Consider the following 27,332-nt stretch of genomic DNA (forward strand, 5'->3'; position numbering starts at 1 on the left):
TTGAAATGGTTGATTTTGAACATCTGTTTTCTCAACAATTCCAAAAAATAAAGTCAAGACTTTCTGCTGACAGGATTCTTTTCAAATAGCCAAAGGAAGTTCAGAAGACAAATCAAAACTATGAAATAATATATGTGCTGTTTTACTTTTTCGTAGTCAAAATATAAAGTGCTGTGATTAAATAATACTGGTAGCTACACACCAAGGTAAAAAAGCAAGTCCCACATAGCCATCAGTACATGCTCACCTGCATCTGCAACACCACACAGACAACTGTAATAAGCCAAAAAATGGGCTACAAATATTATCACTCCAAGAACAGGGACAATAATCACCCTGAAAACACAGATTCCTACAATTATATTTTAATAATAGAAGTTGTCTGTAACTGCATGACTACTTGACACTCAGAACAAGAAAAAAGACATTGAGGTCTCACAGAACTAATCTTTTTCTAAGAGGAAAAAAACCCCAAAGCCTCCACTCATTCAGCTAATGACCTGTCACTACTTGAAACTAGTGTTTCTCAGAAAGTCCTTAGTCAAAGGTAAATGCTGACAGTGCACTCTGAGGACTTTAAAAAAGGAGAATTTTTTTATTTTCAGGTTTATAAACACCCTCCACCCCTCCCACACATACACATTTGGCACCATTATGAACGAAATACTGCTGTATTCAAAAGACTAAATGGGTGAACACACAAACATATCTATCTTTTTCCTGCATATTGTGAATTCAGTTTAATTTCTTCTTCTATCTATGGATCTTGCAGAATTCCACAGTGCCACTTCACTCCATCTTGTTTTATACTATTCCAAGAGGATGCAGAATGGCTGAGTGAGGTGTCAGCAGTACACATAGGATGCTCCAAGGTGTTTTACTCTTTTATGATGTTCACTATCCCTTAACTCCATTTTCTCAGTATTTACTTAAAACCACTCTGCACTTGAGGAAAAGATGAACCCCAGGAAAATAACAGATGTGTGCAGGAGGAGTTCACTGATGAATACTTGACAATATGACCTCAGACAGCATCAGACTGACAAGACAGTTGGACTTCCCATTCCAAACATTCCAATAGGCTTTCCCAGTCTATTCCATACATAAATGACTGTGATGACAAAAGCATCCTTCTCCACCTTCAGCTGATCAAGAAAGATCGAGCTTCGTCCCCTAAACAAGAAATTACTGAATTGCATGAATGGCCTCCTGATTTCTCCAGCAATTTTTAAATAATTACGTGACGTTATTTGGAAAAAGCTGAGCACATCTCCACAAATACTTTCCTGCTATATTCCAGTATTCTCCATTTTCTGCAGATTTTCTTGTTCTTACACAAACCTCAACTGCTAGTCTCTTGCCTTAATAGACAGGATCTCCACTGGAACCAGCTCTTGCATTCCCCTACACAACCACGACCTCACATCATTTCAGCAGAAAATTAAACTGTAAGGCAACAGGAAAAAGCACATCAGTGCAAATACAGCAAACTTCTCAGCAACTGAATCCATATCAGAAAACCTCTGAAAAAAGTGCATTTGCCATTTTGAAAACTAAATATAAAATATGTGCTTCTAACTTGGTTTCCTCTTGAAACTGCTGTGCATGCAAAAGAGATCCATACTTTCAGGAAAACAACATATAAGATTCTTTTTACTGAATGGAAGGGAGGAAATATTTTTATTTCTATTTTTACTTCATGAGAGAAGAGATGTGAGCTACAATTCCTTTAAAATTGAAAGGGCAAAATACTGAAGATCCCGAGCCAAACACTTCACATTTACCGAAACCAATATCCTAAGAAATCCTGTATCCCAGGTAACCACTTTTCACAAAAGCTCCTAGAATTACAGCACAAATTAAAGAGTTAACATCTCATTTTACCAGGTGCTAGAATTCAGGCTTATAGCTCTTTTCTCCCAGGAAATGAAGTACCTACAGCTGCTTTTCAGCAAAAACTCCGTTAATTACCAAAGAATAAATTAACGCTTATTGTAAGACAGAGTGGTATCTAGCTTCTTTGGCCAAAACAATTATTTGTAACACAATGTTCTTTTAGAGATCAAACTTAGAGGGAATAATGAAGGTCATAGAGAAAGATAAAAGAACCCCAAGGAAATTGTATTCTTTAATAAATGTCCCATCTGTAAGCAGCACTGCTAAAGAACTTCTTGATTTAATTTGTTCCCTCTAGACTTCTAGAAATTTCAGGTTTAATGATTAAATAATCATTCAGTGTAAAATTTACCAAGATAAAAGCACAACTAGGAGATAGCAAAAATATTCTGTCTGAATGAACCACACTGAGTTGAATGAATCAGGCTGTTGAGGTACCCACTGCTGGCATGCTAAATAAAGCTATCCTAATTATAAAGAAATAGAGAACAATAAAAAGCAATAAAAATTGAAAGCTACAAGTGTTGAAAATAAGCAGTGCCACACTTAGAATACTGTGACAAATGAATTTGAAGGCACTACACTTGGTGTAAACACTTATAAATCAGCGTGGGATTTTTTATACTCTCAAGGGCCTTTCAGTGGGCCAACCTGTAAAGCAAAGGCAAAGTTATTTACAGCTAGCTGAAGCTCTCAAAGTTGCATAGGACAAACAGGCCAGTGTATAGATGATTCAAGTCTGGTGAATATTTTCCATCTTATACATGCACACAGAGAAATCAATAATATGAAGAAACTGAAAAGTCTGGATAATAATGGAATATACAGAATGATCATCACAATATGGTAAAGCTTCAGGAACTGCAAAGAGCCACATGCATAAAAGACAGAAATGCTATTGATTGTAGCTCTGAGCATGCTATTGGTGTTTGCCTCCTAATGCCCCCAATATTAGAGGCACCAGAGTTCATTACTGCTTTATGGTAAAAAAAACTACTTCTTCTATGTAGGTCATTTGAAACTATTTTCACAGAAACAGTTAGGTTGGAAAAGACCTCTGACATCATCAAGTCCAGCCTCTGACTGGTCACCACCTTGTCAACTACACCATAGCACCAAGTTCCATGTTCCCTCTTTTCTTGAACACCTCCAGGGATGGTGACTCCACCACCTCCCTGAGCAGCCCATTCCAGTGTTTAATAAGCCATTCTGTAAGAAATCCCTCTTGATGTCCAAACAAAACTGTGTCCCCTAGCACAGCCTGAGGCTATGTCCTCTTTTCTTGTTGCTAGCTGCCTGGGAGAAGAAGCTGATCCCTTCCTGGCTACAGGCAACTCCTTTCAGGCAGTTGTGAGAGTGATAAGGTCTCTCCTGAGCCCCCTTTTCTCCAGGCTGGGCACCCCCAGCCCCCTCAACTCCTCCCTCCCAGGACCTGTGCTCCAGACCCTTCCCCAGCTCCTTTGCCCTCCTCTGGACTCACTCCAGCACCTGGAGTAGAGAGGGGCCCAACATTGAAAGCTGCTTAATATCTTCATGCTTCATATCTTGGTGTAGACAGGTAAGCCAGTGGTACAAAGTGTCAGCACAGAAGCTTCATCCATATCAAAAGACTTGGAGCTCCATGGGCTCCACTGGTCTCATCTTAATCATGACAAGTGTGGAAAAAGAGTCTTGAGAAGTCATCTTAGGAACCCCATCCCAAGCAGTTTTGTCCCAGAGATGCACAGATGGTGCTTGCCCCTGGCAGTGACCAAGAGGGTCACTGAAACCTCAGGCACTTGAACCAGGTGAGTCTTGGTGGCTTTCTCTGCTCCACTCCCGTGACACACAGGCACTTGAGGCCTCCCCTTGCTGAATTAAGAACAGGGAATAGAGCATTCATCAGGAATGCATCACTATCTAAGCAATGAAAATAGTTCTCATACGGATCAAAGATGGAATTTAAACTTTTCAAGTCTCAAAGCAATGGACATAAATTATAAAGACATTTCTGCTTTGAACAAAAAGAACAGGACCCATCATGCAGAAGAAAATCTGCCTAAGCAGAAAGTGGTTCACTCTGCAGAGTGGCTGCAGGATCTGACACCTCTCTGAACTTGCTACAGCTTGTGCTGTAACCCACTCCTCCCTCAAGGATGAGGGAGGGTCAGGTATGGAGTCCCTGCAGGTCCTGCCTAGGGAAAATAATGTGAGATCTGCAGTAAGGAGGAGGATGTATGGAGACACTGTCAATAGTCACACAGAGTATTGCCCAGAGAAAAACACAATAATTTATTGATGATAACAAAACTATCTAAAATAGGCATGAATTCCTACTGCAACACACCTAGTAAGAAACAGGCTTTTCATATTTTCTTTTATTCTTTCTCAAGAACAGTTAGAAATAAAGTGTTTCTTATTATGCTGTCACCACTGAAAACCTAAGAAAAGGTTCAGTGTAAGAGGGAAGATAAAAAAAAATCAGTGAACTGTGGATAAAATTTTAAGATCTTCCTCATCATATAAACCCATTCATAACTTCTCAGCAAAATATACTTACCTTTGAAAACTAAAATTTTTTTTAATCAGTTATTAAAATATATAAATATTGCAACAGGTTTCAGTGGGTACAGCAGAAGGGCCCCAGCATATTTTTAAGCCCGCATGAAGTTAAGTGTTTTTAACATAATATACCCATAAGGGTGAAGCCTGGTAATGATTCTGTGACTCTTAAAGAATTAGAGACACCAGATAAAAGCACTGTACAGAGAGCATGGCAACCTGTGAGACACAGAGAAGGGCAGATATACCAGAGATAAGACTTTTCTCCCTTGTGCTGGTGCATCTGTCCCCTCTAGTATCTCTGTTAGAAGGTAAAGAGACACAACAGACAGTTCCCAATACATGTCTGTGTCTGCCAACCACAGGATCAATGATTCAACTGGAAAACAGAATAGTAGCTCTTCATTGGACACAATCCTCCCCAAAAATAAGAGGACAACATGAAGCCATGCCACTCCCAGTTCATTTTGTGCAGGACACAAAAAAAAAACGCAGACTAAAACCCTCCAAATGTTATGATGCTAAACATTTGGTGCTAGAGAAGGTGCACATGCACTTCCCTGATGGCTGGTAACAAATTGCTCCCATTAATGCAGCCAGCCCAGGGTTACATTATTACTTTCCATTAAGCCACTTACGTACACTGTGCTCACCTGCACCACTGTGCAGTTTCACAGCCCAGTCATTAAAGTGTGCTGGTTTTACCCTCAGGAAGGAAGGACAGTGGTAGTTTTAACTTTGCAGTCACGAAACCAACACCAGGAAGAAAAACAGAGAAGTTTCACAAAAAGAAGTATTTGTTTAAAATGGCAGGTTGGGAAGTAAACACAGAGTTCCTGCTGGCAGCACTTGTATGATAAATGCACTAAGAAACCCAGTGGTTGGGTGTGATTGCAACCAGTCTATAAATAGAGACAATTCCAATTGCTCATATAAATAATGCCTTTGCAAATGATCCCTCTGTCGTGTGTTTTGATTAAAGGCCCTGCATGAGAAGTGTGAAATGAATAGAAATGCCCCTGAAATTTGCTTCCTCTCTTGCACAATACAACCACTTGCCACCTCAGCCTCCACCCAACTGAGCACCTCCTTTCTCATTCAAATTGATGGGACATATTTAGTGCTTGTAAAAAATAAGGCCTAGTCTGGAATACAAAGGTCTAAAAATTCATTATAGAAAGGGCAACTCATAAGCAGTCAATTATAACTTTGGTGTAGAAGGTTTTTTTTCTGCTTGATAATTCAACCTTAATGCAAAGCTTTTAATGATAAATTTTAGGGCTATTTTGTCACATATACAGTTCTTAAACTAAAAGTCACCCAGCACTGAAACTGATTTTGCTTCAGCTTTGAAAATGTCACAGATACTGAAAAAAAAAACTTCCTCCAACTCAAAATAAGAATGACATTATGGTCAGAGGTGAACCACAAAGTAGTACATCCTAAGAATTATTTGCCAGAAATTTATGGATATGCCAGAATTTTGGGTATTATTGGCATTTTTAAGTAATCAAAATTATATAAGTCCAGTTACCTAAATAATCATAGAATCATTAAGGTTGGAAAAGGCCTCCAAGATCACCAAGTCAAACCTTTGACCTAAAACCACCATACCCACTAAACATATCAGTGTCCCATATCAATTCATTCTTTGAGCACTTACAGGGACTCCATCACTTCCCTGGGCAGCCTCTTCCAAGGCTTCACCATTCTTTAGGTGAATCCATTTTCCCCAATATCCAATGTATAACTCCCCTGGTGCAACTGAAAGTAATTTCTCCTCATCATTTGTCACCTGGAAGAAGACATTGACCCCCACCTGGCCACAGCCTCCTTTCAGGCAGTTGTAGAACCAACAAGGTCTCCCCTAAGCTCACTTTTCTCCAGGCTGAACATCCCCAGCTCCCTCAGCTGCTCCTTGCAGGGCTTCTGCTCCAGACCCTTCCCCAGCTGGGCTGCCCTTCCCTGGACTCCCTCCAGCACCTCCACGTTTTTCTTGTAGTGAGGGTTCCCAAACTGAACACTAGTGTGTGTCCTTGCCAGTGCCAAGTACAGGAGAAAAGAGTTTTTTAATGGAATAAAAACATTCTGTACCTTGATAAATGTTACCTTTTTTTGGTGAAAAGTCAGCACACTCTTGAAAAATTTGCAATTCAAACCAAGCATTTCAAACAAGTGCCAGTGCACTATATCACAATTTTGTTTCCCCACCAGCTTGATCATCAAAATAAAAAATAAAAATTAAAAAATTATTTGGAAAATCATCATCACAACAACTGACAAAGAAAGCCAGTTGGCACCCCTGAGACTTTGCACAAGGTCTACTCAGAAAGAAAACATGTAAGAAATTCTACTTAGAAAGTCAGAATACATAAATGAATCATAGTATGTGACAAAATGGCTTATGGCTTTTAGACAAGTATAGCAAATACCATTACTTAGTGGGTTGTATCTACTGTCATGCATTTTTTCCAAATTAATACTGTTTTAAACAAAATCATGAACATCATGTTCCACTTAAAGCATCTCTCTACACCAACAGTTACACACTATATTTTTACCTGGTTTAAAAAGCTGGAAAACATAAACCATAAGGTTGTGTGTCATTCAATTAATTGCTTTATATGTAAATTTCTCAGGACAGCTTTTTGTTCTACATTAGGTGACAGTAGTATTCCATTGTCGTGGGGGCCAGAGCATCTACAGGAATTAAATTATTCCTGTTGCTTTTAACTTTACATCTACATTTTCTTGAGCATTCCCCAGTCAAGTTCTGTGCAGAAGGTTTTAAGGAACTGGCTCAGAGTCAGGTGAGAGGATACCATGAGCTGCAGATCACATCAGCAGGTACAGGGTGTTAGCATGGAGATACACATAGCTAACATCTGTGTCAGACTGCAGCAAAGCAGCCTCTCATGGCAGGCAGTCTTTGTCTCCTTCATGCAGCACAGCTTCTGTATCATCACGTGTCTCAATCTTCCCTCCCTTTCAGGGTGGGTTTTCTGCAGGGATGGGAATGTGCACAGTGCAGGCAGTGAGGGTGTCTCACCCAACCAGCTCTGCTGCTGGACACTTGGTGGTAGGCGTACCACAAAGGATCTGAATCCCACTAAATTATTCTTTTTGACTGCATCAAGCACAGGCTTCCTACTCCTCTCTCCCAGGCCTTGCTAAGCCAGTGTATCAGCTATTGTCACACTGTGCTGCTCCTGCCTCTGCTTTGCTACTGTGACAGCTGCGTGACCGCAGCTCTCCAACAGTACTTTAGTATTTTTTGCAGGTGGACTGTGTTTCTTGGACTGACCCATAAGAACTGTTCCACTTTCCCTTCCTCATCCTTGCAACAGACCAGTTTCCTGGATGGCATATTAAAGAAGCCAACAGTGCAGGTCTAACAAGCCCCACACATATTGGGATGAGCAATGGGGCACTCCATACTTGTTCTTCCTACACGGTTTGACTTGCACAGCCAAGAAATTCAATTAACAAATTGTACAGTCTTCACCAACATGCAATAACATATTCATGTCATTGGGCACTACTGAACCACAATGACAATTTAGATTCTCTGCTGTAATTACTCACGAACAAACTGATCCCAGGAGCACACCTCAAGAAGATCTTTTAGATTAGGATCTCATCTTTTCCAGTGTAATTATGCCACATAGTAGGCGTAAGTATTTCTCTTTTTCCTTCTTTGCTATTTCGCATTTGACACATTCCTTCACTAACCATGAGAAAATATGATTAATTCTGTGATATGCCTAAAAATCCTACAGAACAGTAGGTAAGCATTATATAGGGAGACATTTTGCTATGTTCTTTATAAATACATACACACACATTTTTGTCTGCTGTTGGCTGCTTTTTTGACTTCATCTATTTGAGCCTAAATCTCAAAGTCGTGATGGCTGGCATTCCCCAGGAACTTATTCCCAAATGGACAGCATAAATGGGGCATTTTTTTCAAACAAAGAATAAGATTAGTGCTTATTTTCTCAGTAAGGAAAATGCCTGAAAAAATTAAATTGTGTCCTACAAAACTATCCTTGATATTAGTATATTACTATGATGATATATTGCAATACATAATACATTACTATGATGGGATAGACAAAAAATATGAACAAAAGAGTAAGTGTACTCAGCTCTGGACCACGGAGAATAGGGGTGGAAGTAGTCCCCAAATCAACACTACCAAAAAAAAAAAAAGTCTCTTCCTGTTATTCACTGGCAAGGATATAAGAGACTTGAAAGTAATTATTATTTAGGACTTCTCCCTTTCAGTGTTCCAAGTCCCCAGCTCAGACAGCACAGTTTTGCTACAGTACTGCTCCAATCAGAAGCTGTATTTCCAAAGCTCAGACTGTGATAGCAGGAGAGAAAAGGCTGACAAGTGGGCGTTGAATTTGTGCCTTAAAAGATGCACTCATCACTTACTAGACTGCATGCAAAACAATGTAAAGGATAGAAGCTCCCAATTTTGTTGCAGTGTGTAGATGATGTTCAGAGTGAAAGATGGTTTCAAAGACTGACTGAAGCTTTGAGTTTAGGCTGATGGGGGTTCCTCCTCTGTGACTGGTTATTTGAAAGTGAATCTCCACATTTTCATTATTTTCTTGTGTATCTAGAGGGGAAAGAGTTAGTGTTTCCATGCAATCTCAGGTTTAACAAGAAAACTAAACAAGGCTTTAACATTTCCATTTAATATTTCCTCTGACAAGTTCATTTTTCTTTATTTTCTCAATGAGTTCTCTTTCCTATTCTATGTAATAAATATATACAATTTTCCTCATTAATGGATTGTGGCATTGTAGCAAAGAAAAATTGTAGCAATTTTTCATTCTGGCATGCTCATTATAATTCTTCACAATAATTGTGAAGACACCACAAATCAATCTTTTTCACTTTCACACAAAACTGTTATTAGGACAAGAAAAGGAATTATTCACCTTAGCCCCTTAAGGATGCATTCACATTAATACAACAAATACTGTAATTTCATTTTGAACAACTTGCTATGTAAAACATGCGTTGTCTTACTCATCTTTTATCCTTCAGAATAAATCTTCTGTAGCATGAAGGTCAAACCACATGAAGTCACAGATGGAATGGAATTGTTTTGGAAAACTGGTAAGCAGATACAACAGCCTACAGATTCATGCTCTATCAGTTACGGTGGAGGGAGCATACTTCCCTAACCTAACACAAGTGTGGAAGGACAATGTAGCACAGCAGCCAAAGAGGAGATCATCACAGACACAGATACTGAAATATTTTAGAGAAAAAAGATCAGAACTAATTAATAATGACTATCAATACACACCTGCTCTAAATTTATTTTTAAATCCTTCCTCTTTCCTTCAACAACATGGATACATTCTCATTCAAAAAAAACCCCCATTACTTTATTTGTTTCAAAATCATGAGTTATGAGCATCCTGATAAAAGCATTGGAAGATTATTAACTTCTCTGATCATGTGTTATTGGGATCTCTGAGATTATCAATAATGAAAGCAAACTTAGAAGCAGGTTAAAACAGAACACACAGTATGACTGTTGAGGTTTAAGAATTTAGTGCTCTCACTGAGACTCCCCAAACCAATGTGCCAGTCACTCATTTCTCTTCCCCCTGCAGCAGGCCAGAGAGGAGAACTGGAGGCAAAAAAGGTAAAGATCATGGGTTGAGATTAGAACAATTTACTGGAAAGAGAAAAAAGATAAGGAAAGAACAGTAACAGGAACAATATTAATAAAAAATGTGTAAAAAAGAGGGAGTGAATCATATGCCAAAAGTGCTCAGCATGGAGCTCAACTTGACCACAGTTGCCCTGACCATTGCCTTCGGCTCCAAATCCAAGCGCTCCCTCCAGCTCAGAACCGGCATTATACGACCACTCTCTCTGGCTCAGAACTGGCCTTATCCAACCATTGCCTCCAGCTCAGAACCAGCACTATCCAAGCGCTCCCTCCAGCTCAGAACCAGCATTATCAACCACTCCTTTAAGCTCAGAACCGGCATTATCCAAGTGCTCTCTCTGGCTTGGAACCAGCGTTATCCAAGCACTCTCTCTGGCTCAGAACCAGCATTATTCAAGCGCTCCCTCCGGCTCAGAGCCGGCACTATCCAAGCGCTCCCTCCATCTCAGAACAGAACCACCACACCGCTGCCTCCCCCACACTCACTCACCCAGACCAGGCTCCAGCCCAGTCCTTGGCACAGTCCCAAGCAGGACCATTCCCAAACAGTGCTATGGATGAGGCCACACTGCTGGCTGCAGGTAGGGCTGGGGTACAAACACACCTTCCCATACCCATCTTAGGTACAAGTTTGATATAAAAATGAGTCTAAAGGTATTGGTCAATCAGTCTGACAACTTGATACCTTGCTAGGTTGTCTGAGCTCTTCCTCAAACAGGTTGGGCAACAGTGCCTAAAGACAAACTTGATTTGTATTTCAACATCAATCTCTGGTTTATGTTTCATATGTCTGAAACAAGACCAGCCCAAATAGCTGAAAAAAACCTGCAATGATTAATTTTATTGATACAAAACCATGCTCATAATGCTTTTCAAAGGTTATACTAAGACAGCAGGAAAAACTGCAATTTCCCATAAAGAGGGATACACAGTAATTTGTGAACTCAAAACACAACTCCCCTATTTTCTAAAGAAACAGTTGCTATCTAGCTTTACCAACTTGTGCAATTTAAAAATGATTACTCTGCACATTTTATCAGTTTATAAAGGCAGTCAAGAAATATGTGGTTGCAAAGACATCTAAACAAACACAGAAATACAGTTGAAACTTCAATAAATCATCTAAACCATCTATCTAAATCATCTATGCAGTGCTGCAGTATGAATTGCATCTCTATTCCTTCAAGAAAAGGTGTTACCGTTCTTTAAAACTTCTGAAATAACACAACATTCCTGTGCAGTTTAGTCCATTGCTTTACTAAGTATTTAGTCCAAGAGTTTTCCTCAAAACATAGCGTAAATATTTGTGTGTGTAAAAACTAGGCCAATCACTACTTGTTTACTTCCTTCATTCCCTGCCACCTCTTTGGGACAAATATTGAAAGCCCTCTCTATAGCAACCTACCACAGAGCACAAGGCTTACGTACTTATTCCCACATCTCACTCTTCCCCTTTCCTTGCCTTTTTTCCTCCCTTCCTCCACCACCTCAAACTTTGCCCTGTAGTATGCATCTACGAAATCTCTTCTTCTTTTATTAAGCCTTAATGGCAAAAACAGCTTAAACACAGCTGTATCTAAAACCTGGCATCACATTGATTTGCAACAGTTTGCCTATTTCTGTAACTCAGCTCCATCAATGGGCTCTGAAAAATTCATTTTCAACCTCTGCTCATCATATATACAAGAAAACACTTTGATACAACCTACTAGAATCTATGCTTCAAGTTTTGTAGTTTTAAAAGAAGAGCAAATGAAAGTTGAATATGAACCACTTTAAAATTCCCTGAATTAATGCAGATAGCCTAAATTTTGTTTTCTTTTGAACAAGAATACTACTGTCCAACTCTACACTGTAGTATGGAAGAGTTTTTGTGTACATCAAATGCAATTGAGAGAAGAAAAAGTTTCAAGGGCAGAATCTGTCACTAGAACAGCCAAAAAAACTGAACCTGGAAGGAGGCAGAAGAGCTTCTAAGCACACAGGCTCTTCTTCAAATCTGCATCAAAAGCAACAAATCTCAAGGTAACAAGAAGACAGGAACAAACACTCCCCAGTTTAACATCGTGATGTTATTTATCAAATGTTCTGAATGTAAACAGTGGTTAGGAGTGGAGGCAAATGTTCACGTTCTTTAGGCATCTCTAGGCCTATGTTAACACTTCATTTTTCTACAGGAACTTTTCTCAAATTTCCAGAAAGCATAAGAGGAAACGAGCAAATTAAACTCCTGTTTCTGTGACTGTCTCATTTGCAGAGGAAGTGCACAGTAAATAGTCTATGCAAGAAGAACTAAAGAAAGGAAGCTGGATCAATTAATTATGGATTGCATGGCAAACAGCCTCTATCACTAACTTTGCACAGACCCAGAAGTGTCGTGGGGCAGATCACTGAGATCAGTTCTTCATTCCCAAGAGCCAGCAGTGCCCTGGCAGCCAGGAGGGCCAAGCATGTCCAGGGGCATCAGGCACAGCAGCACCAGCTGGGCAAGGGAAGGGCTTGTCCTGCTCTGCTCTGCACTGGGGCAGCCTTACTCCAGTGCTGGGGGCAGATTTGGGTGCTCAACACAAAGATCTAAAGATCTACATTATTCTAAAGGGGGTCTATGAAGATGATGAAGGGTCTGAAGGAGAAAGCCAAGGAGTGGATGAGGTCACTTGACTTATTCAGCCTGGAGGAGACTGAGGGGAGACTTCACAGCTCTCTCCAGCTTCCTAACAAGGGGAAGGGGAGGGGCAGCCCCTGATCTCTTCATTCTGGTGACCACTAACAGGATCCAAAGGATCAGCATGAACCTGTGCCAGGGAGGTTTAGGTTGGACATTAGGAAAACTTTCTGCACCCACAGGGTGGTTGGGCACTGGAACAGGTGCCCCAGGGAAATGACCACAGCACCAGATGTGATGGAGTTCAAAAAGCATTTGGACAATGCTCTTGGGCACATGGTGTGACTCCTGGGGTCTTCTGTGCTGGGACAGGAGTTGTGCTTTCCTGCCAACTTAGGATATTCTATGATATATGTGCTTTAAGCAGGACCAGGAGCAGACTGAAGCACAGCATTCTCCCTGATCCAGTGGCTCTAGGGTGCCTACAGCTCAGGGCACCACACCCTTGTTATTCAGCAAAGGACTTGAGTGTTACAGTGATGGTAATTGTAAGAAGGACCCTGACAAGGCACAATATGCTTTCTTTACTGTACTCTGTTCATGCAATGGAGATACAGTCTCAAATAGTGACAGCACCTTTTCTTCTGGTTTTCCTCACCATGACAATGGCAGCCTTAGTGCTTAACTGAGTTTTTAGTGTCAGATATCACTGTATGTCAGCTGTTCCTTGCTTCTCTCAGGAATGTGACATATTGGACATTTCAAATTTGGGATTAACCACACGTGGGTAATGAACAAAGGTGAATCCAACATCACTTGAATTCAGTTTGGGGAATATTCATCACTCAGAAGAAGGAGAACCAGTGATTCTTCTTGAAGAACTGGAATTATTGGTTCATCAATAAAGGTCTTCATTCTTCTTCTGTCACTTGATATGCTTCCACAACACTGCACCCTACCTGAACATTTCAAAGGGGACTTTACAGTTATTTAATTCCACACCATTATTTTTGGTACAATCCCAGCTTCTGCCTTACTCTATAAAAGGGCATAGCACTTCATTTCAGTGTGCTGCCTTTCTCTGACAATCTTTAATATGCCACAGGAAAGTGAGTGCCAATCTTTTTAAGAAAACCTCAATATAGTTGAGTTGATTGAAAATCACAAGTGAAATATTGTTCCTAGGAACATTTTCTATTCTTGGCTAGCAATGTCGATTTGCTCTTCCTAAATACTAGTTTATATATTTAACCATTTAATTTTTGATATCACCTATGCTCTTCCATAATTTCAGGAAGCAATTAGCCATTCTTTCACTAAAAGGACTCCTGTAGTCTAAATGCCGTAAAATTCACCATGTTACTTAAGTACATTGCCATGCTTCCTGTAGGAATTATTAAATTGAAAAGTAGCAGTGATATATATATATATATATATATATATATATATATATATATATATATATAAATGCTACTCTGGCCATGACTAATCCAGTCCACAAAATGGTTCAGGATGTTGCAGACTAAAACTCTCATTTTGTCACTTTCTTCCTAATGGCAACTCACACAAAGAAGAATAAATTGTTCTGGCAAACTTGCTCCCAGGTTTCCCCCTGTATGATGCTGCACAGAACCTCCCACATCCGTTCTGAAGGACAAAGGGGTGCCCTTCATGCTCCCCTTTTTTCCCACACCCAAGTCTCTTGATTGCCTCAACAGTTGTTTTCCTTTCTCTTCATCTTAGTGCCACCAGATTTGAAAATAAAAATAAGGATTAACTACTTGCAGCTGTCTCATTGTTCATTCTAGCTCTATAAAGTAATTTTAATCTCCTCTTCTCACTAAACTCCTCTTGTTAAGAGTGTGATATCTATTATTCTTTGTGCACAGCCTAGAACAATGGAGTGCATTATTAACCAGCCCATGAGTAGCTGTCACCAGCACTATAAGTGTATTTTATGTACAGAGCCCACACTGCATATATACACATACATATGAATAAACACACATCAGAGATATCTAATTAGGGAGCTCAATAAATTTTAAGAAGTGGAATTCCAGAACAGCTAATTTATCCTAGCTTATTTCTGCTTTTTTTCCTCTACATACCAATGACAGTTCATTAATACATTCTCAGCATGTTAACAGGAACAGCTGTTAAATAATAAATGCTGGGCTGTATTATTTTCAGTAGGTGCTTCAGCAATTAAGCTCTGGGTGCCTAATTTCTAGCTCAGTTAGGAAAAATAACTATATCTTATGCAACCAAGCAAAATACTAGGCATTACCCAAAGAGTAACAGCAACATCAAAATACCCATTGCAGAGAATTACTGTTCTCTGTGAGGAAAAGTTGGAAACCCAAAGCAAATCAACACACCAGAACCTCCTGTATTTCTGCTTTATTTAAACCAATCCACCCTCAGGCAGCACAACTCCTAGGTCTGTGCAAGAGAAGTAGAGAGAACCTCTAGGCATGACAAAAAGGCACCCTGAAGTCACACACTCCCCAAATCAGCCTGCAATATCATTAATCACATGCAACATGAAACCACATTCTAGAGCTAACCCTCCTAATATTCACCACTAGCTTGGAGAAATATTCACCAGAAGAAAATCTTCAAAAGTAGTAAAGAATCTACAATATTGCACATTTCAAATTTTAAAATAGCTCTTAGCCAAACAGCCTAAAATTAGGAGAAGTTCATATTTGAGGAAAAAAACCCTACATTTCATTTGGTCTGCCTACATAATACATATGGCATTTCCTAAACATGAGAACCAGCTTTGACTACAGAAGACTGTTAAGCTACCAAGCAGAAAAAAACCCCAAACCAAACAGCTACTATCTAGCTTTTCCCCTTGCAAGGTGTCTTGATTGCCTTAATCCACAGACGACTGTTCAATTAAAAACAAAGGATTTAAAAACATGGTTAGGACTGCAAACATTCCTGTGAAATGTTTATATTATCAGCATAGTCTGATTTATGTATTTAATTTTATATTTTAACCATTTTCTAAATTCTAATTTTAACCAATTTTCTAAAATGTACTGTACTTCTCTGACAGTCATTTATCATTTAAGAAGTAAGAACCATCACCTTTCACAGGCTTTCTTGTTTGAAAAAATAGAAATTTTAACTATTAAAGCTACCACTAACTTAATAAAATAGTACACATGGTGGACTGCAGCATTTCCTTGTTCTAGTTTGAAATGTATTCACATGATTTACATCTGATTTACTACACCACCTGACTCATTACTCTGAATAAGATAACTGTTCTATCGCTCACAACAAGACCAAAATACATGAAATATTAGTTCCCCACAGAAATTATCTCCCCAATAAATGCACAAAAATTTCAGACTTATAGCATGCTTTTAGTTTCCTTTTAAAAATAAATGTTAATTTAATATTAAATAAACATTAAGAATAACTGATTGGGGGCTTTTTGTGTGCAAGTATTAGCTTTTCAAACAGTCAAACTCTCTGAATGCAAAAGCTTATCACACATCTGTTAGAAGGACTGCATTCATTACTGTCAGCTATCAATCAGTCACAGTAGAACTCTCCTTAAAACATGAAATGTGATTTGCATGGAGCCCTGCTCACTGTTGCTGAGCACCAGTTAACAAATCATCCCTTTCATTTCAAGCTACAGTACCTCATGAAGCATTATCATAACTTAAAGCATCAGAATATTTGGAATTAATTACATTTTCTTGCTTTGTGCCACCTATGTGAAGGTGGTCAGGCACTGGCACAGGTTGGCTGTGGATGTGGATGTCTCATCCATGGAAATGTCCAAGGCCAGGATGGACAGGCTCTGAGGAACCTGGGACAGTGGAAGGTGTCCCTGCCCATGGCAGGGGGTTGGAACTGGGTGATCTTTGAGGTTCTTTCCAACCCAAACCATTGTGTTACTGTATTATATTGCACCAATATAATGCAAACCTCCTTTGCTACGCACCAATCCTACAAACCTCCTTTTTCCCCTGCAGTTCCTCAGTAATCCTGAGTATCTTCACAACTATTTTTACATTGACAAGGGACTTCTTGACTGATGTTGTAACAACCAAAACTAGAAGTCTAGATAGAATTACTGCATTATAAAATACATTTATTAAAAATGACCTAAAGTTCAAAACAAAGAGCATTTTATACTGGATATGGCATACTGAAATGACTAGGAATAGCTCAAATCTTCTGCTCTCCTGACTCCTATGAGTCAGCCACGAGTCTCATTACATTTCATGGTGACTTTTATGCCACATTTTCAGATTCATAGTACTTCAAACAAGTAAGATCCAGATTCTGGGGCTCACAATTCAGAAAAAAAAAAGCCCTCAAAAACTAAGCCTAAAGGACATAACATAGCAGAACAATAAAGAAAGGGCAAGAATATTAACTTATAATGATACATAACGTGGAGGACATGTAATGGAAATAAGGTAAAGAGTCCTCTGAGCCAGCAGGACCAAGTTATCTTGAAGAATGCACAAACCAGCACCAGGCAAGGCAGGTGCACACCCAACACAACCACACAGCACCACCAAGGGAACGGTGCTTCCAGACCCAATGTGCCAGCTCTGCACAGCACAGCAACACAGCATGCACACAGACCAGACTGGGTTTGGAAACACTGAGGTTTCCAACACAGCTGAACATTTCTTCATGCATAACTGATCACAAAATTGCAGTTTCAGGCTGTCTGTAGGGTAAGCAAGGTAACCCTGCTGACGTCCAGATTACATTCAGTTCTTGCTTTCAGCCTTCAGATCTGCTAGAACTGAAATTATTTTCTTTAAGGAGGGAGGGGGGTTAAAAAATAAAGCGTAGGTTTTTAATAAATTCCACAGCAACAAGAAGGGCTTGTGCAAGTTCCGTGACCTGAAACCTTGGCTACATTTTTCAGTGAAGCAGGTAACAATTTAGAGGTCAGCCCAAGTCTGACATCTTTAAAGAACTTTGACAAATGTCATATTACATTTTACAGGACAATCAGTGTCAGCATAGTGTTTCAGCTATTATGTAGACAAATGGAATTTCATTGAGCCTACCTGACGCACGTCTGGTGAATCGGTTTACCGCTGGAGCTGAAAGAAAAAAACATTTTGATTATTTTTGTAGTACTCTAACTGGCTTTAAACATAACAATGTTATACTTCATTCCAAGTGTGACAACTACAAACACCAGATAAGCATTATTTTTGTATCTTTACAGGAACCCATTGGTATTCCCTTTAACTTTTAAGTAGCTTTGCAGGAGATGGTACATAGTAACTAAAAAGCTTTCGAGACCGTTTTCAGCTTTCTAGGAGTTACTTACTGCTGATCATGAGTGGATCTGAAACATTTAGATCTGCATCTCCATTATTTATGGAGTGCACAGAAATCGGCATCTTGCAAACAATAATGCAAGCAGGGTATGGGAAAAAATTTACTTAATTTTTACAAAATATACCTATTGGAAATCAGGCACTAAAGATACTCCTATAGAGAAAAAGATCAATTTGTAATCCCATTAAAAGATCAACTTTTGCTTTGACTAACCTTTCAAACTCCTTAGGCAAGTCAATAACAATGCCAACCCCCACCAGAACCCCAGTGCAAATGTTTCATAGTGCCATCCTGGCACATCTCCAACTGCATGCTGCAAACAATTGCAATCAGGCTCCTGTCTTGTTTCCAACTGGGAGAGACTGCAAAACACGACTTAAAACACATGGCTTTGCCTCCATTTCATTTCTAGGTTTACCAGCTCCTTCAAGAGTTACTAGAGATAAAATAGATAAATAGTTTTATGTTTTGCCTTCCAAATACAACCTTCAGACTTCTAATTAGTAAAAACCACTGGTCTTGAACTCTACTTTCATGTGATATATTAACTGCCGGAATAAAGAGCAAGAAGAAAATCTGAATGACCTAATTTCAAATGTGGGCAGCAGCCACATTAAAAATGTATGCCCTTACAGTGCTTATTAATATTCAACCTTAAAAACTGCCCTTCATGTTTACACAGAACTGAAAAATGAAAAATATTAACCTTTTTATTGTAACCCAAGAATTTTACATGGGAGTTATGCATCATGTCTTGAACACCCAAGCCAAGAGATAAAAATTGCTGAGAAAAGAGAAGAGACAGTAACAACAGCCTGAGATGCAAACTGACTTGTTATTCCTTTGGGTACAAAAAACCAGAGCAAAGCTACAATTTCTGAACCACAGCCACAGATGGTTTGTACCAGCACACACAGGAGTGACAGGTCCAAGTGGCAAAAAAAATACACTGGGAAACCCACCTACAGAGGTTTGGAGTGCTAGCCACAAGGAAGAAATAATAAGGTTATTATTTGGTTAATAAGCTGTTACAACCCCCAAACACATATATATGTGAGCACAAGAGTAACATAACCAGCAAAGTTATTCTGAAACATGAATTCTAATGCCCCTGAACAATTTTTCTTTAAATAAAAAGACAAAAAATGTAGACACATTTTTATCAAAACAGACAGCATATTTTATGCAACTGCTGTTTTGTAATATGGGAGCTGTTTGATTCCTCAGAACTGTTTATTTTGTCACTACTGTTCTGGGCCAAATTCATTTCAGGACATCAGTCATGACTGTCACCATCAGATGGCTGAGTTGTTTCCTCAGGCAAGTAAATTTGCAGCAGGTCTCAGCAGATGTGTTCATATTAAAAAAAAATTGGAATCTGACATATTTCTAACAAGAAAGCATAAAATAATGTTTTGCTCCCATTCAGAAGCTTTCCCCAAACTCAGGGAGGGCTTTGGCTGTCAGCTCTGTATATAATCTGTAGATATGAAGATTTAACTCCTCTAGACAGCTACCTCAGTACATCAAAAAAAAAAAAAAGGAACATATAGCACAAAACTAAGATATTTTTAAACAAGTTACTGGGATTATCAAAGAAAAAGGTTCTTTTTCAGCTACATAATTCTAAATTCACTCTTTTATTTGGCTACAAGAAGCTTAGTTTATTGTGCAACAGATTTTACAAATTATTTACTGTTAGAAAAAAAAATAGCAAGAATGTCAGAACCTTGATCAGCAATTATTTTTGAGCTTATGTGAATAATCAGTGTTTCAGCAGCAACCAGACAAAGCCTTCCTGCCCAGACTGGGATTTCATGGAGCTCATCCAAATGTGTTACTGGGAGATTTAAAAACAGGGCCCATAGTTCCTTGTTATGGAGCAAGTTGAACTACTCTCTATTTTTCTGGTAGCAAATCACAATATACTTCTGTTGTCCAGAAAGGGGGAAGAATTAGCATACAAGAAAGTCTCAGATAACAATCAGCCCTACAGGAATTTAGGTGTTTTCAGTACAAAGTAGATGAGTGGTCAACCAGGTCATGTCTGGCAGGGTAAGCATAGTAAGGTGGGCAAAAGAAAGTCTAAGATGTATTTTTCTCGAGGCATAAAACAAATACTAAATTATCTTTCAAACATGTCAGAAGTGGAAAGTCTTGTCTCAGAAACAAATGGATGAATCAATGGCAGAAATATTCAATGAGGGATATTAAATGCTCCTCCTGGAGCCACACAGCATCAGGAACAGCAGAGAGATTCCCAGGGAAGAAACACTAATTCTGCCTGTGATTACCACCTTCCCTGGATATCTGTTTTAGCCACTATCCTCACTGAGACCTGAGCTAGGCTGACTCTCAGGTTTGGACTGAGATGACTGTCCTGATTCACACAGCTCAAGTGAAGTGGTACCCAGAGAGACAGGGATGCCAGGAGACAGCCTTGGCATCCAGGCTGAATTATGAGGGCAGTTTTGAAATCCCACACACAGGACACAGGAACACTGTACTCAAATCCACAGGTTCAAACCCTACACACACACATAGGAGTGGTGCTTAGGATTGTGATTTCCACCCTGCTGCTGCTCCAGCTTCTTCCCAACACTCTGCTCTCCTCTCTCCTCTCAGCCATGGGCACACACAGGCTCTCAGGACTCTCAGAGCAGGCACAGCAGAGAGCAGCTGGCTGTGTGCTCTGCAGGCTGCCCAAGGCTGCTCCCCACAATGGGAAGCCCAGGCAGCCTCGTGGGAGGCTTGCCCCATCCCAGACACCAGGCCAGATGCAGCAGTGCTGACACAGGCAGCTCACAGCTCTGGCATTCCTGCAGGAGCAAACGTGGGAAGGGAATGAGGCTACTGAAGGTAACTCCACAGCAAAAATACACTTCATCCTAAAGGTTATAGTCACATCATGCTGAGGGCTGATTATTCAAAATGATTCAATTCTAACAAACTACTTGCTAGAAAAACAACTCAGTAACTCGAGTGCCACACATATCCTCACTAACCTGTGCAAATACAGAAGGAACAAAACTCATGGATTGCAAAACCTCACCCTTGCAAAAGGCAGGATTTTTCCCAATAAAAGGCATAAACAGACACACAGATAAATTCAGAACATGCCCAGTGACACTTAATATTTTTTACAGTATCAGAAAGAGTGCTGCATCACAACAAATAATGTGTAGCTATGCACAGAGAATCTTGTTTACAAGCATGATGTCACTCCAATATTGAATGTTCTTCTTCATGTTCTACTTTGTTTCAACCAAAATCTATTACAAACTTCACAGTTTGAGAAAATTATCAGGGGGTTGGGTAGGTCTGTATGAGAGAGAAATGACAGAGATCTGTATCCTGATGAAGTTTTGATTAAATTACCATTTGAAAGTGCACAAACCTATGTGACATATTCCAGTAGTTTCATTCTTAGCACTACACGAGAGAGAATTCCACAATCTGTCACTTGTTAGCAACTGAAATTCATGTTTGAAAATCCTTGCTCAGAGAACTGTATGGAAGTACAGCTTCCGAAATATTTTGGCAATACAGATCAAGCAAGTAAATATAAATAATTGATAAATGATCAAGAGCAGCATAACTTTGTAAGCAGAGGAGGAAATGGGAGTCTGTAGGGTGGTTTGTAGAGAGTCAAGACTAAGATAATGCTGTAAAAGGATCCTAACTGGGCATCCTCTAGATGGCTAACCTGTTCTGATAGCCTGAGCTGTCTCTTTTTGCAAACTCACTATTTAAATGGTTTTGCTTCAGAAACTGCCAGAGATTCTTGCGCCATTAATGTCACCTGAAATAAGAAGCTAAAGGCATCACAGACATTAGATGTGCAGCTTTCCTAAGAAGTCAGGGACTGTAAGCCTGGGATTCAAGAAGAGGCTGTGCCTATCAGGGGCTGGTAAGGACACGCCTGAGCACTCTCTGACAGCCAGAGCTGTAACCTGGTACTTCCTGCAGATCTGCAAACCACAGCAAAGACACATCCCCAGGTGTGCTGCAGAGAGCAGGGAACCCCAAACCAGGGTGAGCACACCCCGCTCCCTGCAGCTGCCCTGGGGGACAACAGGACACTGCTCACTCCCCTGCCACACTTAGAGCAACTCAAGGTGATGCTCTTTTGGAGAAAAACACACAAAGCCAAAATACCTGCTCACAGTGACAAAGGCTGGCAGGGGATTAGTGATTAATCTTCAGTGTCAGCAAAAATTAGAACACTTTCCATAAGCCTCACTTTGAATTAGACACTGCAATTTCTTCATATGGCAAAGGACGCAACCCCCTTAAAAAAAACCAAAACTAATAAACTAAAAAAACCTCAAAAATTAAACTAAGCTATCACATGTTTAAAATCTTCAATTTAGCACCTCATAGCCTCCCAGACCCCATCCTTACTTATAAAGCAGGAATACTGCCAATGTAGCTTAATGGATAGACAAACATTCACACCATAACGTGTCTTCCTTGTGTGGAAAGTGCAAGTGCTCCAGGTGAGCTTAGGAAACAAATGTCATATCCAAATCATTCCTTTTTTTCTATTCCATTTGGGGCAAAACTTTGTTAAAGCTCTCAAGGACACCACTGAGGTGAGTGGGTCAAACCTAGCCCAAATTTGAACAATAGGCTGAGAACCTGCTCTCAACACACTCTCTGATTTTATTCCATTTAACTCTACTGTTTTCAGTAGAGTTATTCTTGATTTACCTATGGTCTTTTCATCATATACATCAAAACCCCAGGCTAATTTTTCACTGATGAGGATCATAGGCAATGTATGTTCCACCTTTTCAGTTCCAAGCTTACCCATTTCTCAAAGGTCTCAACTTTCAGGAAATTTTGAATTATCCTTATTGCAATATTACACTAACTTATATTCACTTGTCTTCTTTCACAAACAGATGATTAATTAGAATGACCTAATCTGAACAAAGGCAAATCAAATCTAAATGAATGCCTCTCTAAAATACATGCTTTAGTTAGATTCATGTTTTTATGTCCCAAATGGAGGAAATAGAGTTAACTCCCCATTACCCAGTGATAGGCTGGGACACCATGGATAATAACAGTCATTTGGAGCCCTTCTAATTTCCCTCCATCACAGGAAACTTTCATTTTAGTTCAGGATTAATCCAGGTAGAATGGTTGTTTCAAAGGCTAAAACCAACATAAGACAATACAGTTATGTTAATGCACCTTCACACTGTAAGACCTCACAAAATCTCAAGGAAAGCATGACAAACTCACTGACAGTTTGAAGAAATGACTCTGACAAAGGGTTGCCAGGTCTATGGAGAATGGTTCTTGTCTTTTCTCTGTGAAAGGCTATGACAGCTGTGAGGCATGAGAAGAAGGGATGAGCACAGAAAACACACAGCTATTATCTGGAAGACAAACAGTCCTGGCAGTACAGGAGTTAGAGCACAGCTTTCAAAATATTTGTATTTCAATTTCTGGAAATTTAACAGCAATGGTAATTGTTCAACGATGAAATACATAAGTTATGTTTTATTATTTCCCTCACCAAATAAGTCAGTCTCAGAAGAGGATTTTTTAAATTATTAAAAGCAAAATGGAAGAACAGCAGCACATAGGTTTGACCTTGACACATAGAGAAAAGGTAAATCACAGCCACAGGTGCTTCCTGTACGTACCAGTCAGCCAAAGAACCTGACAGGTTAGACAGCAACACTGACACCAAATTTCCCAATAAACAAATCTTAACATCTCAAAAATATCTGAAGCCCACTCCAAAACTCTGACTAACCTCGGTGAAGAATTCCCACAGTTCCTAAAAGGGCAGGATCTGCACACAGAGGGACCTGGCTCCATGCAAAGAGAGGTGTGCTGCTGGAAGGCATTGCAAGCACACACTTTAGGAAGAAAGGGCTCCCCAAGGAGTTGAGTCTGCTCTGTAGCCAGGGAGACTGAGTGCACACAGACAGGTGCATACAGAGCAGAATGCAGGCAGTGAGGCGTGAAGGTATCACAGGCTCTCAGTGAATCCTGCAGACTGACTGAGAAGCCAGAGATGAGGGAGAAACAATACTATAGTGGTAGCACTTATGTGCTACTGGGAGAAAAAGAGAGAGTGGATAATTTGGCTGTTGCAAGAAAAGTAGATGTTGGCAAGAAAAAATGGCTTCATCTCATGGGATGCCTTAAAATTTATTTATTTTTTAATTAAAAATGACATTTAGAGATTTTAAAACCATCTGTACCAAAACAAATACATACATAATTATTGCTGTCTTTGCAGACATCAGTACATCTATAAAAGGATTAAAATACACAGAAACCAGAGTATCTCACTGTATGTATCTACTGAGATACAACTGACTAGCCTGTAGTTCCCCAGGTCTTCCTTTTTTTTTCCATTTTTAGAGCTTATGTTTTCCTTTTTCCAGTCAGTGAAACTTCACTGACTGCCATGACTTCTCAAATTTGATGGATAGTGGCCTAGCCAATTCCTTGGACAGTTCCCTTGGAGTCCATGGATGCATCTCATCAGGTCCCATTAACCTGTGCATATTCAGGTTCCTCAGAATATATTGAGCCTGACCTCCTCCACTGGGTGGTTCTTCATTCTCCCAGTCCCTTCTGGGACTTGAAGTCTTCTGCAACTTGGGTGCTGTGGCTGGAGCATTTGCCAGCAAAGAAATTGTTATGTACCTTGTCCTTCTCCATATGCAGATAATCAGGTTTTCCATTTCCTTGTGGAGAAGGGCCACATTTTCCCTGGTCTTACTTTTATCACAAACATATCTATTGAAGCTTTCCTTGCTGCCCTTGATACCCCTGATCAGACTTACTTCTTTCAGGGTTTTAGCTTTCCTAACCTGATTCCTGGCTGCTCAGACAATCTCTCTGTTTTCTCCTCAGGCTACCTGTCCTTGCTTCCACCTGCTGTAGACTTCTTTTTTGTGTTTGAGTTTGTCCAGGAGCTCTTTGTTCATCTATAGAGGCCTCCTAGTGTTTTTACCTGATTTCGTCTTTATTAGGATGCATCACTCCTCAGCTTGGAGGAGGTAACTCTTGAATATTAACCACCTTTCTCAGGCTTCTCTTCCCTCCAGGACTTTCTCCCATGGCACTCTATCAAGCAAATCCCCAAAAAGGCCAAAATCTGCTCTGCTAAAGTCCAGGGTATTGAGCTTGCTGTGCACCCTAATCACCACCCTGAGGACCTCAAACTCCACCACTTCATGGTCACTGCAGCCCAGGCTGCCCTGGAGATCCACATTCCCCACCAGATCCTGCTGTTGGTGAGAACAAAGTCCAACACAGAACCTCTCCTTGTGGGCTCCCCTGTCCCTTGGAGGAGTTACCACCAAGGCATTCCAGGCATCTCCTGGATTGCTTATGCTCTGTTGTGCTGTCCTTCCAGCAGATGTTGGGGTGGATGAAATTCCCCATGGACACCAGTATCAGAAATAAAGTGACCCCCGTGGCAGGGAGAAAGACTAGGAGGACTCCATGGATATCAGAAGGCTAATTAATTACTTTATTATACTGTGTTATTCTATATTATATTACTTTAAACTGAATCTGCACAAGTACCCAACTGCACGCAACTGCACAAAATCTCATGACGGTCAGCCAACAGTCCCAACACACACACATGGATTCAATTGGTCAATGAATCAAAACACTCACACCAGAATCCAATTACCAATCCCCTTCAGGTAAACAATCTTCCACAATGCATTCCACTTGTGAACAAGAGGAGCAGAAATTGAGATAAGCATTGTTTTGATCATTCTTTTCTCTGCTTCTCTCAGGTTCAGAGAACATGAATCCCACACACCAGGAGTTCTGAATGTGAGAACACCCACAGAGGACCTCCTGTGCTTCCTGGCCTGGCAGCTGTGGCAGACCCCACTGCAATGTCCCCTGTCCCTGCCCTCCCTTTAATCCTGACCCACAGGCTCTCTCTCTTTCCCCAGACTTTGCTCCATGCTCTCCAGCTGGTCACTGCCATGAGGGCAGCCCCCTCCCCTCATCTCTCCTGCCTGTGCTTCCCAAGGAGCCCTGTCCCTCCACTGCAGCACCCCAGGCACAGCAGCCATCCCAGGACACAGGATCACAGCCCTGCAGGGGTCTGCAGGTCTCTGCCTCCTCCTGCTGATCCCCTGTGCTGTGTGTGCCTGCACAGGGCAGTGAAGCTGGGCCCAGTGAAACCAACTCTGGCTGGAGTCACTCTACAAATCGTTTATTTAACCTGTCAGAACACAGAACCTTGAAAGTGATGTAAATAAGTCTCTGCTACTTACATCAGTAAAAGAGATTTCATCTCTTATGAATAATTGATGCTGAATGTAATTACAAACACTGAAAATAAAAAAATTAAATGACTGCCTGATATGCTAGACCAATGACCCAAGGCAGTGAAATGGGCTGTCACAGCTCATTATTGGGAATCAAATGCTGATCTTTTCCCACCCAAACAGCTTGATCAAGATTTTAGGCTTTTTTTTCTTCTTAATTTTTACATCTATTCTTTCAGATTAATGTCCCATGTTCAAGAAACAAAGTGAAGATGTTGATGAGTTTTTCCATTTTAAATATGTATCCTGTACTTAGCATGTTTGCCCTTAGAAATTCATCCTCCTTATTGCTTGTGACCAGTACACTCGGTCATTATCTGATTAAAAGTAAACAGTGATCTAGATAAGAGGAAACAAATATATAAAATTTACAGAAATATTTCTAATCTTCTGTAATACTACAGGGTAAAAAAGTTAATTTGTGTAAGAATTTGTCTACACAGAAGCAGAAGATGTGTACATGTGTGGAAATCTTGGTTTGGATTTGAATCTCAGCCCTGGATTACTCAGGATGTATGATGAAAAGCAGTAGTGTCAGAGACAACACCTTTTGTGAAAAATGCATATTTTATTATTGGCTTTTCACAAATATTGAAATGAATATTATACGTGTTGCATTAGAAAGTTATGCTGCATTAATTCTCTTAAGTAGTGTGTTAAATATAGTTTTAGGTTATAAAAATGTTAAAATAGAAACCATGCTATGTAAGATACTTTTTTTCCTAAAGGACTCACAGTGAGATAGCAGCCACAGGACACCTGAATCTTTCAGAGAAAGAGAATTTATTGCCCCATTATCAGGAGAAATGAACTTCTTCCCGCCTTGCTCAGCCATGAAGACACCATCAGGATTAAGAGGAAGAAGTTGACACTGACCAGACAGAATCCTGTGTTTGAATGGAATTTATGCATCATG

At 40.0% G+C, this 27,332-nt stretch overlaps 1 protein-coding gene across 2 annotated transcripts in view; it reads right to left on the bottom strand.

Moving 5' to 3' along the window:
• The window catches only part of PRKAR2B (protein kinase cAMP-dependent type II regulatory subunit beta), a 75,340-nt gene that overhangs the window by 27,363 nt on the left and 20,645 nt on the right, over nt 1-27,332 (bottom strand). For both annotated transcript variants that reach the window (XM_058804947.1, XM_058804946.1), the window contains exon 2: nt 17,804-17,839. In XM_058804947.1, the coding sequence (XP_058660930.1) occupies nt 17,804-17,839 (36 nt within the window). The remainder of the gene's footprint in view (nt 1-17,803; nt 17,840-27,332) is intronic.

The sequence above is a fragment of the Ammospiza caudacuta genome, chromosome 5 (assembly GCF_027887145.1).
Source record: "Ammospiza caudacuta isolate bAmmCau1 chromosome 5, bAmmCau1.pri, whole genome shotgun sequence".
Classification (NCBI taxonomy): domain Eukaryota; kingdom Metazoa; phylum Chordata; class Aves; order Passeriformes; family Passerellidae; genus Ammospiza; species Ammospiza caudacuta.